The sequence below is a fragment of the Gallinula chloropus genome (assembly GCF_964237585.1).
Source record: "Gallinula chloropus genome assembly, chromosome: 2".
Taxonomy (NCBI): domain Eukaryota; kingdom Metazoa; phylum Chordata; class Aves; order Gruiformes; family Rallidae; genus Gallinula; species Gallinula chloropus.
The window spans coordinates 126,640,864-126,659,432 of record NC_140086.1 but is presented as its reverse complement, the minus strand read 5'-3'; the positions used below and the strand labels follow the sequence as shown (position 1 = coordinate 126,659,432).

General features: G+C 42.3%; 1 protein-coding gene across 1 annotated transcript in view; it reads left to right on the top strand.

The window, feature by feature from the left end:
• The window catches only part of CHN2 (chimerin 2), a gene marked incomplete at both ends in the record, with an annotated part of 163,785 nt that overhangs the window by 94,700 nt on the left and 50,516 nt on the right, over positions 1-18,569 (top strand). Inside the window, 2 exon segments of the mRNA XM_084260263.1 lie at positions 563-676; positions 2,515-2,800. Coding sequence (XP_084116389.1) covers positions 563-676; positions 2,515-2,800 — 400 coding nt within the window.

Here is an 18,569-nt window from a genome sequence, read left to right as displayed (position 1 = left end):
AGCAGCCACCTTTCTACAACCTCCTTTCAGGTAATTGTAGGCAGCAATAAGGTCTCCCCTCAGCCTTCTCTTCTCCAGGCTAAGCATCCCCAGTTCCCTCAGCCGCTCCTCGTAAGTTTTGCTCTCCAGCCCCTTCACCAGCCTGGTTGCCCTTCTCTGGACTCACTCCAGGACCTCAATGTCTTTCTTGTAGCAAGGGACCCAAAACTGAACACAATGCTTGAGGTGCAGCCTCACCAATACTGAGTACAGGGGCACAATCACTTCCCTGGACCTGCTGGCCACGCTGTTTCTGATACATACCAGTCTTTGGGTGCAGCTGAAGTGTCGTTCTGGTTTATACTGACTGGAACTGCACACGCGGTGTAATTTTTGCTCAGTCTCTCTGCGGGACTTGCCCAGGCTTGAAGACCACCCTGCCACTTCTAGGTGCTTGGACGCTGACCTGATGGCTTGGACCATGATGCTTTACAGTGCAGAAGTTTTCAGATGGTTTCTGGGGTGGAGGGAAAGGTGTTACTACTCAGTTTGTTCTGTAACTCACCGAAATGTCTCCCCGTAGGTTTCACGGGATCATTTCCCGGGAGCAAGCAGATGAAATACTGGCTGGCGTAGAAGGAGCGTATATTCTTAGAGAAAGCCAGCGGCAACCTGGCTGCTATACTCTTGCTCTCAGGTAAATGCTGTTTATAATAGAGGCTTATTGTGCAAATGTAAATGTGCTTAATAGAGAAGATGATGTCAGTCTCTTTTGAGTCCTGTCTGTGTCCACCATTACTGAAACCACTTCACATTGTCAGAATGATTTTACTCCCTCTTGTCAAAAGTTCGATCATCACAGTACTAGAGCAATTCAGTCAGTCCCTCAGCACTTGGCTAGGGAAGCAGACTGTGCCTGTTTTCAAAATTTTTTCTACCTAGAGTAGACTTTACAACCTAGAGTGTTGCAGAGCTGGAGTTTCTCCTTGAAAACTGTGTGACTGAACCAGCTGTCAAAGGCAGCATACCGGACTTCCATTTTTTTTCCCCTAACTGGAATTCAAGCTTGCTGTACAAATACAGAACGAACAGAAGATTCAGTGGAGCCCAAGCAGCAACCTCACTGCCCCTCATAGGTGTACTTCCCTGAAAATACGGCTGCTCCTGGCTTAGCTGTGCCATTCAAAGCCTGCCCACGCAAGAGTCTTAAAGCTGCTGTGGGTTAGCGGCAAGAGGACAAGGTATTCTGTGGGGTTTTGACAAAACAACATCCTTGGCAATATTTTACAATGTTTATAGCATTATTACTCCTGTGGGATATACATAAAATAAAAGTCTGCATTTTTACCCTTCTGCTGGCAAGCCAGAATGAAAAGTCTTTTAAGGAGTTATCTGGAGTAGTTGTGATACAGTGCTGAAATCATCCTCGGAATTCATATTGATGTGCAGATGGTAGAGCTGGAAAAGATGGTGACTCATGCCAACTAAAAAGTGGTGTAAATTAAAAGCAACTTTTGTCAGCTGAAAAAGAACAAACGTAGTTTTTTAGGGTTTTGGAGAGAGATTTCAAAACAAAGAATCAAAAGAACTACTAAAGGATGAGGATTATGGCAAAGTGCCTGTTGTTTTGACACAACAGCATGATTTCAAAATCCATCTGGGTAATTATTTCAAAAATCAAATCCTGAATTTTATTATAAATTGGGAATTCATATGAAAAAATGTGGACAAAAAAAATAAGAGGCTTAAACTGTTGGGTTTGAAAGCCCAACAAACTGTGCAGAAACATGCACATTTGATGCAATATAAGGACCATTTTGCCCATTGTTGTTTCTTTGAATACTTTAATTGAGTGGGATTTCAACCTCAGTGTTATGAACTGAATGTGTTACTACAGCACTTTGCTTTTTAAAACACTTTAAAAAAACCCAAACCCATAGATTACACCTGCCATAAACAGGGCCAGAGTTATCCCACTGATCTTTGGGTGTTTAATTGGGTCCCTGAATAAGGAGCTCAGTCTCCCTGGCTTCCTGCCAGAGAATGCTCAGATCCTTAGGGTTTTAATTACTTGCTAGAGATGCCCATCTCTCTTTATTGACTTTAAATATGCTGCCGATGGTTAAGCATCTGCTTTCTGTACCTCAGAAATTTTGGAGGGAATGGAAGAGTCCTTAATGCAGTTAGGCATCCCAGTACATGGTCTCGTCAATGCAGACATGCATTTCTGATTGCTGCAGTAGTCCAGTTAGGATTTAAACTATGTACGTGTGGGTGACAGCTTGTTACAGAGAGTTGGCCTTGGTTCTGTAGCCCGGACCCATTGATAGAGTTTGGTTTGGGCTTGAACTTGGGTCAATCTCTCCACAGAGATCCAGTCACAGCTGTGTGCATATTCCAGATGTAATCCGAATCACTAGACTTGTCAGTGAAATTCCCTCCTGCATGTTTTGCCAGTGTCAATTCTCTCTCACTCTCTCACACTCTCCCCTCTCTTTTCTTCTCTCCCTGCATTTTTGTTTCTGGTATTTGCAGATTTGGTAATCAGACGTTAAACTACAGATTGTTCTATGATGGGAAGCACTTTGTCGGGGAGAAAAGATTCGAATCAATCCATGATCTGGTTACAGATGGCTTGATAACTTTGTATATAGAAACAAAGGCTTCCGAGTATATTTCCAAAATGACAACAAACCCAATCTATGAGCACATTGGATATGCCACTTTGCTGAGAGAAAAAGTGTCCCGAAGGCTGAGCAGAACAAAAAATGAATCAAGAAAAGCAAGTGTCACGAGTGAAGAAAATACCCCTGTTGAAAAGGTAAGCATTCAGTTTAAAAATGCTGAAATCAATACCAGTCTTTCTGTCAAATCTAAGAGAAAAAGTATTTTGTCTAGAGACCATTTTCTATTTTTCTATGCTTCACTATGTATTACTATCCCACTGAAAAGTTTATATCCTGTTAATGTGATCTTGGCTCCAAACTAATGTTGACTGGACCTTACGATGAAAGCTTTCTAAGTACTGAATGCACATGGTTTCACTGTGTAAATATATATATTATATAACTGTTTTTTTAAATATATATATACACACACACTGGCTAACTAAGGAACTGCTTCTAAAATTGTTCAGAAGTTATATTTCTTTGTCCACGTATGCTCAAGCGTATTCCACAGGATTATGAAACTAGTTCCCGCTGACCCTTCACCACAGCTCAAGTTTGTTATCCTTCCATTCACAGTGCAAAGCTCCTCTTTTCTGCCAAGTCTTTGGTGGATGGGTCTCAATTTGCGTTATGGCATGTTTTCTTCCCTTTCTTCTCATGGGTCTGAAGTTGGGATAGTGTGGTTTTGCCTCCCTTTCTTCTCGTTCTTCTCATTTGAAGTGGACTTTCTTTGATCTCCTCCTCTCATGCACCCGTATCCCATAGCATTGTATGGACAAGGGCTTATTTACATGATGATAAATAGAGAATTTCATGCAGTAAGCAGCCATCTGAAGATGTAAAATTAGTAACTCTTTTACATATGAGATGCAGTCTTGTAAGCACTGACATGGGGGTATTTTCATCTCCCAGGTGGTAAGGCAGCAAGAACTGTCAAACAAAACTTTTTTTTGAGTCCAGTGTTTGTGCTGAGTTGACTTACTGCCATGTGTAAGCAAACTTCTGCAGTGTGACTGATGATTTTAGTGTTCAGTGTGCTGGCTAGCTAATTGCGAACTAGAGCTGGTTTGTGCTGGGGAAGCTGGAAGTGAATTTGTTGTCATATACTGAGCATGAAAAGTAATCCAGTTTTTTTGTGTGTATCCTCATCACTCTAGGACATTTCTAGTATAGTTATTACCTCTTGAGTTCCCGTATCTGCAGTGGCTGATTATATACTGGTTTGGATTTCTCAGTAGTAATATCTGACCTGATCACAGAATCACAGATTCACAGAACGTTAGGAATTAGAAGGGACCTCAAGAGATCCAGTCCCCCAGCCAGAGCAGGATCATCTAGGCTAAATCACACAGGAACGCGTCCAGGCGGGTTTTGAATGTCTCCAGAGGAGGAGACTGCACAGCCTCTCTGGGCAGCCTGTGCCAGTGCTGAATGTGCTGATGTGTAAACGTGTTCATCCTCTGAAACAAATTAAATCCATTTACAATGACATTTTTTAGGGAAGGCATACTGCCACGGGGAAGTCCTTTGGAGAGCAGTGCAGCAGCACGAAGTCCTCCGTTCAAGGGGGTTTGGATTCAGTTGGTATTGTAATACACAAGAGGCATGGATGCCATGAAGATGGGTCTCATCCTCGTTCAGTTCATTCCTGTGACTGGACACTGTGAATGCTATAAATAGGAACCAGAAAGTGAATTTTAACTTTAAGCCACAGTGAGAAGTAAATGTAGTACCAGATTTTTTTGTGTAGGCCTAAGTCAGAGCAGTCAGGGAAATAACAGAGAATAGTCCAGAGGATGTTCTGGGAAAGTTTATTTTGTATTGAGACTGGACCATCATTGGGATGACTGTAAATACTGTTACAGGACGGTAGTGTAATAAAAGCAATTGTGGCAGTTGAAAATCATACTACATTCTCTAGGAAATCTGAATATTTTTTGTAGAAGGTAAAACACAGTTTCAAAATTGTGTTCAGTTTTACTGACTTACAGTTGAGGAGTTCTAGTGCCACATTTCCTAACAGTGTGTTTTCTGTTGTGCTTGGGCTTAGATGTTTTTCAGGCTGGGAAGTTTTGAGTAAGTACTATAAAAACTCTTTCGGACCAACCGAAGGGAAACTTGCTGAAGGGGCCCCTGCCCTCTGTCCTACACCACCACCTTTTTGATGACATACGGTTTTATGCAGTTACACAGTAGGTGACACTAGAAAACAGCTCCAGATTAAAACTAACTCAGCCAGAAGAACAAGGGTGACTTTTTCAGCCAGATCTGCTGCCTGATCCACCTCATTTGGATGGAAATGGAGCACAAAGGAGAGGGCAAGACTTTCTTCTGGTGACAGCTCAGAAAGTGATGATATGGGCTTAAGAGTCGAGAGCTGCACCCTTAGCTCCAGATAGTTGTGCTTGAAAACATTTGGACTTAGTATAACTTGCTGTCGATCCTGAAAATACATCTCTGGACCTCATTAGTGATTGGATTAGGTCTTCTTTTATATTGCAGGTGATTGAAATTAAAAGGTTTAGAGTATTATTTACCTCTGAGGTGGTTCATGACACAAAAGGCAGTACCATGGGTGCTTACCCTACAAGGATTGGTGCTCATCTGTATTCCCCTACATGCAGGCCATAGTAGCCCTCAAGACTGGGCTGTGTGGCTGTGTTGTGTAAAATTAGCTGGCTTCAGCTAAACCATTACATTGTTGGCAAACCTCTCTGCCTTCCTCCCACAGAGGGGAAGCAGCAGAAGGAGGAATAGCAGCTGTTTCTAACATATTTTTCTTGCCAGGAGGAGTAGGAGCAATCACAGCTACAAGAGGAGCAGGGCTGTATAGACAAGGTGATGTGCTCACGGGCTGAAGACCTGCAGTAGTACTGGAGTTGCTGTTGATGATTAGGACTCCCAGTGGGCTTTTCTTTCTGTTACCAGTAGTTTTCCACCATCTCATGCAAATCTATGTGAAAAAAAGATGACATTAGCAACTGAAAGAAATTTACAGTCTGTATGGTGAGGCCTACCATGGTTGCTTTTGCTTCATATATTCCTGGGAGAAGCTGATGAGAAGTTTGGACAGCGGGCAAAGGCTTGGGGGCCATCATGCCCATTTCTTCTCACAGTAACCTCAGATAGAGCGTGAGCTGGGCTTTGGAGTAAACCAGTGAAACACCGAGCATTTGTCAGTCATAGCACATAGGGACAAGGGAGGATAAATGGAATTATTTGTTTGGTTTTATATAAATTTTAGAAGTCCTCTAAAATGTAAAAATAATAAGGGGAAGTGGTAGTTGTATCAGATGTTTTGCTTGAGGCTGTCACGTGTTGTACAGCCTTTTAGACGAAGGCCATGGTTTGCCCACAAATCGAAACCTTCACCCACTTCAATTACTCCAATAAATTTCAGGCTGCTAGAAATGAGTGAATGAATATTCAAGCATGACATTCTTCTGCAACTTAAATTCTTTGCTGTGTGTGAAAAATCATCAGGTTTTGTGTAAGGTGTATGTTTTCTCTGAACAATTAAACAGGTAAAATATATTTTTTTTTCTTTTCTAATTGATCTGGTTTATTTGAAAGTACTATCTGGTGTATTTTGAATGTCTCAGAAATTATGGTTCGGGGGGGGGTGGGGGGGGGGTAAGCCATACATCCAGGACAGAAACTTCCATTATTTCTCAGGAGGAACATGAGAATTCAGAATTCAGTGCTCTGAGGTTAAGCATCAGTACTCCCCTTACAGATTAAGCTTTTTACGAGTGAGATTTTGTTTTATACTGAAACCAATTCCGAAGTGTGAAAGTGCAGCTGAAGGCATTCGTCTCCTTAGCAGGTTTGTTAACACCATCTGGGGAGTCTGATCATTCTGTCACCTCCCACGTTGACAGGGGAGATTATTCAATGTCTCAGTCACTCCAGCGCCGCTGCTTCCCGTGGGGTAGGTCGATGGAAGGGGGCCACCAAGGCACGGGCTGGCGGGAAGAGCTAGCATTTGGATGAAACGGCTTGGTACTGCCTGGGGTACCTGTCTGTTTCCATAACGATAATTTCTTCAAGGTTGTAATTAGTGGAGTCATGCCCATTCCAGAAAAAGGGGTGTGATACACTGGATGGATTAAGCTGTTTTGTTGTTCATGCTTTTTTATCCAACATTTTTCATAGCAGGCCTTAGAAAACATTTGTGCTTTAAAGAGCTTCATGCTTTTTATCCTAAAGTTACTTCTGTCTAGCTTTAAAGAGGTGTTAGGTTTGTAGATGCAGCTTCCAAGCTTTAGTCCATACAGCTTAACAGGCCTTTAATTTGAAAGGAGCCGCAGTGATTTTGAGGAATGAAGTGTTGTGGGAGAAGAGCACACTGCAAATACTTTCTTAACAGTGCAGGCAGTTGTCATTTTAATGGGATCCTACTTCAGAAAGGATTTTCAGCAGAGAATTAGGCTTTTGTGTAAAGAAAACTTGAAGATTGTATGTTGTCTGTTTAAGGTTGTGATTTAAGCTTGCACAAGTTGTGGTCACCTGCTTTGTGTTTGCTTATGGGGTGCTGTACTTGGGGCAAATGAGCATATACTAGAAGATGTAGGGCAGATAAGTACCTGGTACTGGTACGTGCTGTGATTAATGATCAGTAATTCATATTGCTGGTGAATGTAGGAGAGAGAAAACTTGCTGGAAGCAATTAAACTTCACATGTAGGAGAGAGAAAATTGCAGTAGTCTGTCAGTAAAATATGTAGTTCTGAAACGTTTATCACTATCACACATCATGTTATCCTGCAAGTGCTGCCTTTAATGCGTCAGTAGTCCGTGTGTTCTAGGCTAGGAGAAAAAAAAATCCTTTCTAATCCTGTATCAGCAAGTGTGATTTGGGAAAATATATTCAAAGAATTGAAATGTTGGCAGTAAATGCAAGCTGGAGTTTTGTGAATGTTTTAAGGAGGTAAAAGCTCTTACCGTTGCTGATGAGCAGCCATCCTGGTTCCTTGCTCTTGCACATTCATTCTCAGTCCTCTGACCTGCCCTGTGCACTGCCACATCCACCCCGTGCCTTGGGTAGGAGCTGGACTGTTTCACAGTGCCTTGGGTCAGGCAAAGTCTGTGCCCCACACATCACTTTTTTGCTATGCTGTCCTTACACAGGAGCAGCTCCTCGGTTTGGGTTGCCTTACAGTTTCTTGAGTATTCATGTGAGCACAGGGGACATGATAAGAGTGGTGGGCTAGAGTTGAAGAGAAACTTTGGCAGTGGTTGAGCTTAAAGGATTTGCAGAAAGCCTGATCTGAGCCTTTCGGACAGAGGACAAAGTGTTGGTAAATGGGGTGAAGATGAAGGAAGGTTTAGTCCGTGCCAGGTCTCCACTTACTCAGATCCTGGCAAAGCTCCCGTCAACTTCTCTCCAAGTAGGATCTGGCTCGGTCAGTTCAAACATACCAAGTTGTACATGAAATATGAGTTTGTTTGGAGCCTGGGCTGGAGAGCTTGTTTGGCTCTGGTAATACAGGCCAGGAGCAGCAAGAGGCATTTAACGATGATGATCTGTAGTGAAGAGTGTGGCATTTTGAGCTAAACTCAAAGCGAGCCGTATGGGGAGGCTTCACCTCTCAGCAGGACAGTGCAGAAAACAGTGTATTGCTGCTTGACATGGTAACCTCTCTATCTGTTTGGCTGGAACTCATTACCAGGCATTTAAGTGCAAATGACAGAGCCCACAGTTAATACCACAGCTAGAACTAAAGAGCTGAAGCGATAAGCATATTACGCGGTCTGGAAGGTTGTAGATTTCCTCTAGCAGAAAATCCCACGCAAATAATAGACAGATAAGAAAGCTATTCCTATTAAGGCAAAGGTGACAGAAAAGGAAAAATAACTTTGCTAGAAGTACTAGTTGGTATTACTGTCCTCATTCGTCATGCCGCTCACACACAGTTTCCCACAGAAGAAAATGCAGGGCTTCCAGGAAAGACTGTTTTCTAACATCCCTTAATTGGAGATGTAATCTGGTTATGGAACTAAATTTTTTAGGGACACTGAAGTTTTCCTTACATCAAAACTGTATGGGAGACAGCCAATTTTATGAGAACCTCTGGTTTGTTTCAATTTTTATAACTATTCATGCTTCTGCATTGTTATTCACACCACATCCCGTTCTGAAGGCCTTTCAGCCTCATCCTACCACTCCATTTTTGTCTCTCCATTGAATTTTCTACAGGTGCTGCTGTTAGCCAACGATAAAGAAATCCTTTAGGTCTTTCATTTATTCATTATTCTCCGTATTCTGCAGCTCCTCCAACCCTCTAATGATCCTATTACAGGTTGCTAGCTAGTGTTTAACTCTCCACTGGGATGTCTGTCCAGATGTTGAGCATGTCCTTCCACACGAGGGCTGCAGGGTACTGTGCTGTCCTAGCTGCGGATCATCAGGTGAAGAGCATAGTGAGCACAGACATCTGTTCCCACAGACTCTGGGCTGGAATTGCACTGGTAATTTCATCCCCTGCCTTATACATTGCCTTCAGCTCCCTGTTTTCTGCAACATGCACAGTCAGAACAGATGAGAATTTGTTCTACAGGGACATCAACAAGCCACCACTTTCTTTTATTAGGGGTTGTGCTTTCACGTCTGTATGCATACCCACAGAGTTCACAAGGGACTCCTCCCCCCACCAGCTGATTTTCAGATTTCAGAGGCTCAGACACCACAGTGAGAAGCAGAAACATAAAGCCTGTACATGAAGGTGGCCTTCATCTGCAGATCTCACTAATACACAGTGTTAAAAGGTGTGCAGCATCTTTGCTGCTAGAAGCAACAAACTTACACATCAAAATTACTTTGGGAGCAATTAATTCCTCTCATCAGTTACTCAGGCTTGTCCTGCAAGAGTAGTATTCTACACACAGGTTACCACGTGTACGTACTTAATTGTAACACATCCTGACATGAGTAATTATCTGCATTCCCGACTGTCTTCTTTAAATAACTGTTAGCAGTTCGTACTGATGTAATCCAGAACACTCTTTGGTATTATACCACAGTGAGGAGGAGTTTATATGTATACAGTAGATCTACAAATATATGTATTTTAGTAAGCAGTTTTATATTGTGAGTGGCAGGTACCTTCTTTCTGAAAATATAGCTGGCTGATCATTTTCTTTTGCCTTTCAGTGTTGGCATTCTTTTGTATTATCCAGCTGTGTCTCTTTACAACTTATTTTTTGTTTAAAGCGTCATAAATATGAAATAGGCAATACATAAGAAATAGAAATAAGAATGCTACCGAACTGAAATCATGGAAAGTATCTTTTTCAATTCCTTCCCTCTGGCTGTCTATGTTTATGCAGAGGAAAAGGGATGCTGCTTTGTAGCTGACTGTGGCATTCCTAGCTCATGCCTAATGTTTTGCCTGATTAGGCAAGGATTTTTGAGAGGAATAATTCAGGCTCATTTTAACAGTAATGGAGATTGAGGGAATCAAGAGAAAGAGGGGTTCCATCGCCAAGTATTTGCTTGCATTGCTTCCCTGAGCTGTTAACATCTCTGCAGGTTCCTGCTTTATGTTACATTATTACCATCAGCTTGGGATTCATGACTTTTGCCTTAAGCAGAATAAGTGATACGATTATGCCCGAAGAGAGCTTGTAAGTTGGAGACAGCACTGATTTACACTAGTGACATGATTGTAGATCCAGGCCTGGAGGTTGGTGGCCCTGCCTGTGGCAGGGGGGTTGGAGCTCTATGATCCTTGGGGTCCCTTCCAACCCATGCCATTCTATGGTTCTATGATGTGACAGATACAATCAGATACAAATGCTACTGAAATTAGTGGGTTGACTCCCAAAGATTTCACTGGGTCTTTGGGTTCAGGTCACAGCTAAGCCTGTAGATCAGAGGTGAATATGAAGTTTTGTTACCATCAAGTCTTTCCCAATTCAGTCTTTTAGAAAGGTAGCCAAATGCAAGCACTATGAAAACTTCATACCTGAATACCACAACGATAGATTGAAATTTTCTGAAATGAGAATGTCAGATTAGTACTAAAAGTGATTAATTAGGTACACCAGAAGTGGTTATAGTAGTCCTAAAGCAAATGCCACTTGGTTCTTCAAGTATAGTACTGTATCTGCAGCTAGGCTCTGTTGAATACATAAATTAATCTTTTCCTCTTGGGGATTCTCCTGTGATGAGCATATTAATAATTCTAATATAACTAAATGTTTACTGCATAAAACCCATGCTTAGTTAGAGATATTAAAAATAAATGCCTTAATTGAGGGGGTTTTTTCTCTTGGCTTTTCTATTCTTTACATAGTTTGATGGTATTAAATTAGTATAAACAAACTTCCATAGGGATTGGGATGAAGCCCTCAGCATAAACATTTCACTCCTCTAGTCACTGGAAAATGAAAAGCCATTTTTTAAATAAAAATCTATACTTGATTATTTCACGTGAATCTTGACACTCTGTGTAGCAATAGGCAGCAAACTTTTACAAGCTCCTCTAAATTGCCATGTTTCAATCTGGGAAGACAAGTGTTCAACTTCTTAAGAATAGAGGGACTGATTTCTCTTGGTGGAGGACTTGGAAATGTCAAAAGGGAAGTGATAAAATAGTGACTAATATTTATCCTTTGTGTTTTGTTTAGAAAATAACTGGATTTAGTGATGTGCTTGTTTAGGTCATATGCTTACTTGACTAATTAGAAGCACAAAAATAACCTGTCGTCTAGTGCTCATGCTGGACACGCATCATCTTCATATGATAGGCCTGAAACACAGTGATGAATATGGCAGGTTAGCTAGAGAACAGTGAAACGCTGAGATGGAGTGCTTGAGGGGGTGACAAAATCTCCCTTGTCATAAGGCATAAAAACACATTAGGAGACATCTGGGAGAAATGGCACAGGTAGCACTGATACCTGAGGCAGATAGGAGAGAAACCTCCTTAAGTGCCTATTTATCTTTGGTTTTCTATGCCTGAAAATACATTATTTAGACTCTGACTTGTGTTGTGTAGATGAAGAAGTCTTGCCACTAAGGTGCAGTGATTTTATTCCTTCCTTTGGGAGGGCAGTACATTCCAGTCTAGAGAAGAGTAGTCTCTAGTGAGACATTACAGCAGCTTTCCTGTACTTAAAGGGGACCTGCAGGAAAGATGGGAAGGGACTCTAGTGATAGGACAAGGAGTAATGGGTTTAAACTAAAAGAGGGTAGATTTAGATGAGATATTAGGAACAATTTTTTCCCCATGAGGGTGGTGAGGCCCTGGCACAGGTTGCCCGGAGAAGCTGTGTCTGCCCCCTTCCTGGCAGTGTTCAGGGCCAGGTTGGATGGGGCTTTGGGCAACATGGTCCAGTGGAGGGTGTCTATGCCCAAGGCAGGGATTTAGAACTGGATGATCTTTAAGGTCCCTTCCAGCCCAAACCATTCTGTGATTATGTGATTCAATTCTGAATCACCACTTCAGTGGTGAGAAATTAACTGCAGCCATGATCCTAATGTCCTGGGCTTCCATGAAATGCTCAGTGCTAGCCAAGATATGCAAAACTCTTCCTCTTCTGTATCCTGCATGCTCTGCAAACCTTCTGCCAAGGAATGACTTGGCTGGCTCTCTCTGGCCCTACACGCCGACTGGCACTTGTCCCATCATGCTCTAGATATTACCCTTTCTGAGCAGAAACGTCTCATCCACTTTCTCCATACAGGGAAGGTGCAGAAGGCCTCACCCCTGAGATGTGTGGGCACTCAGTTGTCCAAGCCAGGTGCAGAGCCCAAGCAAATATCCTCTATTTGATCTGGGCCCTTGCCACAGAGACCCAGCTCAGCATCCTGCACCCTCACCCAGCGGGAATCCAAGTGCTGGGATCTCCTCCCCAGTCACCTCTGGGCTGCATCAGCATGTACCAGTCGGCCACAGTCTCAGCTGCAGGGCTAGCTGAGCTCCCTGGAGCTGCCGGGCAGGAGAGGGCAGCAGGAACCCAGGCAGGATGACAGCTGGTAATGGCCACGGCGAAGCACACGCTATTGACAGCGTTCTCAGCTGAGGCTTGACTACAAAGGTCAGGATCCAGTGCTTTTTATAACCACTAATATTTGGAAAAAGAGGACGCTGTGGTGTGAAAAGTACAAGTTGTAACAAAGGGCCCTTTCTTGTAATGCATTCGCAGCCCCGGAGAACAGTGGGACTGCGCACGGCCGTCAGCATGGGTTATACAGAATGAATACTGCCAGTTAGACTTGATTGCCTTTTTGATAAATTTACAAAAGTACTGAATGAAAAGAATGCAGCAGATGCAGAATAATTGGATTTTTAGCAAAGTAGTACAATGTCTCATGAAATCATACTCTTGACATTAATTCAAATTGGTTGGCGCATGAACACGGTCACACAGACCAAAAATAGGTAGAGGAATTTCAAGTAAAGAATAAAGATAGGCAGCAGCTTGATAAGCTGGGGGAAGGCAGCTGATGAAGTACTGCAGGGACAGGAGTTTCATTTGAGATTTTTTATTGATCTGGAAAAAGTGCAAACAAGACATAACTGAAAACTCGGGATGGTTTGTGCTGTGATATAACTCGGTATAGGAATTTAATCCCCAGAGGCATAATGAGTGTCCGTGACAGAAACAGCAAGAGAATCTCAATTAGAAAATGTAAAGACAATTTTCATATTTTGAAAAGGGGCCAAGCCACTTACATACCTGGAGTATCTCTTCTGCTGAGAGCAAGAGAATTGCTTGCATTTAAGCCGAGTGCATTACTGTTAGGCAGGGGCTAGAGGTGAGGAAGGAGGACATTGCCATAGCTTCCAGTGGAATTATGTTTCCACTGCTTGACAAGAGAAATAGTTGTTGCATTTTGACAGCCTCTTTCCCTGATATTCTGCTGGTGCATCCATCCATCTAGACAATACCTCTTGCTGTGGTCACTCGTCCTCTCTTGGCAACTGGTACTGGCTTCTGCTTCTCAAAATGATTGTGCCAAGCTTTTGAACAGGGAGATGTGGAAAGCCCTGCTTCTTTCTTTTATGCCTTTGTGCTGAACCAGGTGCCCTGTGGCTGGTGGTATTAGTGAGCTTTTCCAAAGTCTGTCAGACAACTTTGGAATCTTGATAGAGAGGGTGATGACCCCTCAATCAGTTCTCGGTGCCACCTGGCTTGCTCACGGCAGTCCTGAGATTTAGCTCCTCAAATGAGAAAGCTGGGCTGGAAATGTAGCCTGGCGTTTTGGCAGAGTTCATCAGGAACTAAACAGTCCCTGAGGAAAAAGATGCTTCTTCAGTGAGAAAGATGTAGTGTGGGGTTTTTTATGGGGTGGCAGGGGTGAAGGTGGACAAGGCTCCAGATATCTCTGCCAGACTCTGTTCCACCTAGACTTGCAGGGAACAGCTTTGGAGTTGTGATTTATGAATGAAATTGTCCCAATTAAACACTAGGTGGCATATTTACTTAAGAGTTTCCAGGGACTCTATTGTGGCGTCTTCATGCTGCTGACACCCATTTGTGTTTGTGCAATTAGTGTAGTTTCATGGGACCATGACCACCTGAGGCTTTTTTTTAATAACTTTTCATTCATCTCATCCTTAAAAAACTTGACAGAAAGATGCCATTGCTTACTTCAGCCTTAAAGCTATTCTTTAGCGTTAAAGTCACTTCTATATGAATGCTCAGATTATTAAATGCAGTGCAGTAAGGAATAGATGTACACGACAATGGTCCTACAGAAGGTCCAGTCTCAAAGGAATTGTGTAAACAGTGAGAGGGGTTAATACACAAAGACATAGTATGGTTTACTTATTTTACTTGTCTGAAAGGCTGAGTGTAGGAATATATAATGCATTTTAGAAGTCAGATGAAGGAAACCTAATGTTTTGCCTTAATGCAGTTGAAAAGCGCGGCTTTTGATTTCAGATCTAGTATTTTAAGGTAATAGCATCCAGTCGTTTGGGCAAAGTACTCAAAGGCAGAAAACAGGCCTTTCCTCTGTGTCTGCGTGACACATGTTAAGTCAGCCAAGCTGTTGTTTGCCATATGCTGCTGCTTCTCCATCAGTGAAAGAATGGCTACACCTGGCTTACAGAAATGCCTTTTCACATGCTGCATCCTTGAGAAAACACAGCGCTGCAGCCGTCGCCGGGCCAGACCACTTAGCCTCTACTAAAAAAAAACCCACCATGTTTAGTATGTCTGCTCTGAAAAAGTCTGAATTCTTCCTTAGAATTCTTCCTTTAAGAAGACAGATAGATATTTTGGACTAACTGGAGGTACCGTGACAATAAACTTCCCTAGCGCGGGAGATGCCCATAGTGCCGGTTGCACAGGTTGTTGCAGCTCCCCCTGGAAGGGAGTTACAGGTCGCTGACCCATGTCCATTACCCCTCTGCTGTAACTTGTGTACGGACCTCTTGAGCCGACAGAATTGGTTGTAGCTGTTCAGTGTGAGCTCTTACAAACAGTGCAGGATGTATAAAAAGGGAGATAAATTTGTAGGTCTGAACTGGGGTGTATTGATTATGCAGGTGCTGAGGAGTGTGGAAAACAGACCTTGCTACAAGAACAGGATTTTGGGGATAAATACTTTCCTTACCTGACACTAGCTGAGCCTCTTCAAGGGGAAAAGTCCCATCTCCTTGCCTTTTCCACACACAAGAAGCAGGCTGTAGCTATTGCACTGCCTGATGCTCGGGGATGTGGTAGGGCAAAAGCTGAACCTCTTAGAGCTTGCCATAGGACACAGCAAATGTTTCCAGAGCATCTGTGCTCTGCCATCAGGAGAATCTGGTCAGGTTCACACCACAGGAATGAATTTATGCCAATTTTCATTTTCAGTAGTATCTTTTGAGGCCCTTACTCTATAATTTTTTTAATGTCTGTTGTACTTCTAACTCTCAGGAAAATACTAGTAGACCAGCATGTAATTTAGACAGTGAACTGAGGCCTGCTGCACTCAGTGGTAGGATCCCTAGCCACTGCTGGGCTGCTTTCACAAAGCTGTGTTTTACCGTGTTAAGTACATAGACAGACACCTGGGCAACTCCTGCAAATAAATTATCTCTATTTATTCATATATTTGAGGAAGTAGGGGAAAAATAATTTCCTTTTATTTCCTTCTTCCCTTCCCTTTAATTGAATTAATACAATCAGTGCAGTTTCCTAAATCCATCTAGTCTATAATACATTGCCTAATGTCAGGCCAAGTGAATTTGCAGACAAAGCTTAAGGCACTTCCAGAATGGCTGAAAATTAAGTATACTGGCAGAGACTGGATTGAAGAAAGTGTCTTTTCAAAGACACTGTTCACATCATTTGGTTTCTTATAGACCTCTAAGTACTAGAAATTAAGGGAGAAGGCTGGATTATGGTTTCTTTGTGGGCTGGCAGAATCCCACTCGAATAAAGTCAAGTTATCATTTGATGTAACTTGCTTCTCAAGAGACTCTGTGTGCAATGCAGGATTCGTGTAACTTCCACATAATGCTTTGTAGGGAATCTTTCCATGTGTGTTTTTTTAATAAGCTCTCAATTCAGTGGCTGAAGTTTCCGTCTCCACGTGAGCGGTGTACAAACTGTATTGCCCAGCTGTAGACACTGAGTTTCATGAGAAAGTACAAACCCTGTACATTTTTTTGTTCTATTTCTCACCAAATTTTATTTTTAAAACAAAAGGTAAGTAGTTAGGGTACGTGTAGCATTTTCTTCCTTTGCAGATCACTGTGTATGCTCTACAACAAAGGTGTGATACTGCCCTAGTTGAAATGAGAGCAAGCCCGCAGAGCCCCGGCTTGAGGCACGTAGGGGTCCCACTACAGCTGCCCAGAACTAGAAATGTGGACAAGTATGTTGTGATACACATCCACAGAGTCCAGCACCTAGGAGGTTGTCGTGAGCCAGCCTACTGAACAGTTACAGTGTAGGAGGCTCATACAGCCCTTTCAGGCAGCTTGTTCAATAAATACATCAGCTCAGGTGCTGTTGACATGGGCTAGGGGTCTGACCAGGTTACCTGGAGATCTTGGTCCTTACATCTTACTGAATGACAGTAATGGGGAGATGAAAGTGCTGCGTGTTAGAACACGGATGGAGTTCAGACATCTACCTGCTTGGTGTTATTAAGTACAATTTTGTAATGGGAATAAATCAGTCCATTTAGTTCAATTTAGCATCTAGAGTTTCTGTGGCAGAGGCAGAACATCTTGCAGCAAAATTCCAAGATCAGACTTGTGAATGGAGTCCTGTATCGACTAGTGCCTGAGCTATCTATTGAGTAATAAATATTTGTATTGTCTCTAGCTCAGAAAAACCCTCTTTGGTGCAAACAGATGGGGATGGTGAATTTGATTGTTCTGCAAATTATATTTGAAGTAGGAGACAGCAAATAAAGGGACAGTGACTGAAATGTTAATGCTTTCCCATTTTATTGCCTGACTATTTTCCTATTAAAACGTGAGTTCAAATTCTTGAATAAAGGTAGGAATCATGACATTAATAAGAAAGAGGAGATTAAAAATTGCAGCCATCAGCAGCTTTTCTGATTCCATGTATCTTGGGTTAACAGTTGTGGAGGTTTGCACTTTAACACCACCACCTATTTTTATCTTGCCAGGTGTTGCTAAGAATAATTTAGTCTTTTAAATAGTTATATTTTTATAGACAAGTGCAAGAATCCAAGAAAAATCCTTGAATATTTAGTATTCCAATAATCAGATTAAAAACCAAGTTAATGCAGTACCTGATAGCACTTTCAGTCCAGCATAACATGCTCAAATCTAATTGAGAAAAGAATATATCCCTGTAGGCTTTCAATACTTATTTTCTTTCTATAAAAATTTAGTGGCTAAATTTGTGCGTAGAAAATAAATCTCGATATTCCCATGTTCATGCTACTTTAAAAAAACCAAGTGCTCAAGTTCTGAATCATCTTCAGAAAAACAGATACAGTAGAATTTGTCGATAGTGTAACAGAGTATTTATGGCAACCCAGGAGCTGTATTTTCCATCAGACTTCATCTATCAAAATTACACTAAAAATGGGGAGGGGGCAGGGGTGTACTTGTCCCTGCAAAACAGAAATTGGGCAATAGGAAACAGTTCTCTAACAACCCATGTGGGATTAGCTATGCACCACAGATGATCCTAGTTTATCTTTTTGTTATTGCTGTTCTGTTCATAGTTCAGTGTATTTTAAGATGCTATCCGTGGCCTTTTGGGGTATAATTACATTTTTCACTTGATCTGTAATTTAGTAGCCAGTACAGGACAACAAAAGGTTATTTGGAATCAGACCTGACAGCCAGGAGGCTGAAGTGCTGACATTAGTCTGCCGCCTGACAGGTCTGTGCCTCACGACTCGTCTGTGCGTGTGTTTGTGATATATTTAAAAAGCAAGCAACCTGGCAGAAAGGATTCTCAGCCCACACAGAGGTGCAGGCAGAACGCACCATAATGAGCCTCGAACTGGCTGGTTTATTTTCGGCAGCATGCCTTTTTTATTCTTTTTTCCTTTTTTTGCCTTGCTTTCTCTGAACCTAATGAAAATAGTAGTCACCAAGAGCATCAGAGGATGCCTTTTTTGCTCCTGGAAATCATATCATTGCTTTTTGTCCCCCTCAGTTTTCCTCCCACCAGCAGTGCTTATTCTCTTGCACTTGGATCCGCGTTGTTGAGCTGGTTGTTTGCCTCACTGTTCGTCTCTCAGTGGTCACGATTGCCTGGTGTGGTAAAAACCTGCTGTGGTGTGTGTTCAGCATTTATCAGACAAAACCACTGGATATTCTTCTGCTGTTCACCACTGTGAACAGTTGCATTCAAGTTTGTATCTCAGCACCTGGTGAAAGTCTTTTCTCCTGGCTTACGTGGGGTCTGTACCTCAGCTTTGGTTGTGTGTGCAGTGCATTGCACACACAGCTTGACACATGGGTACACAGATCATGGATAGGAA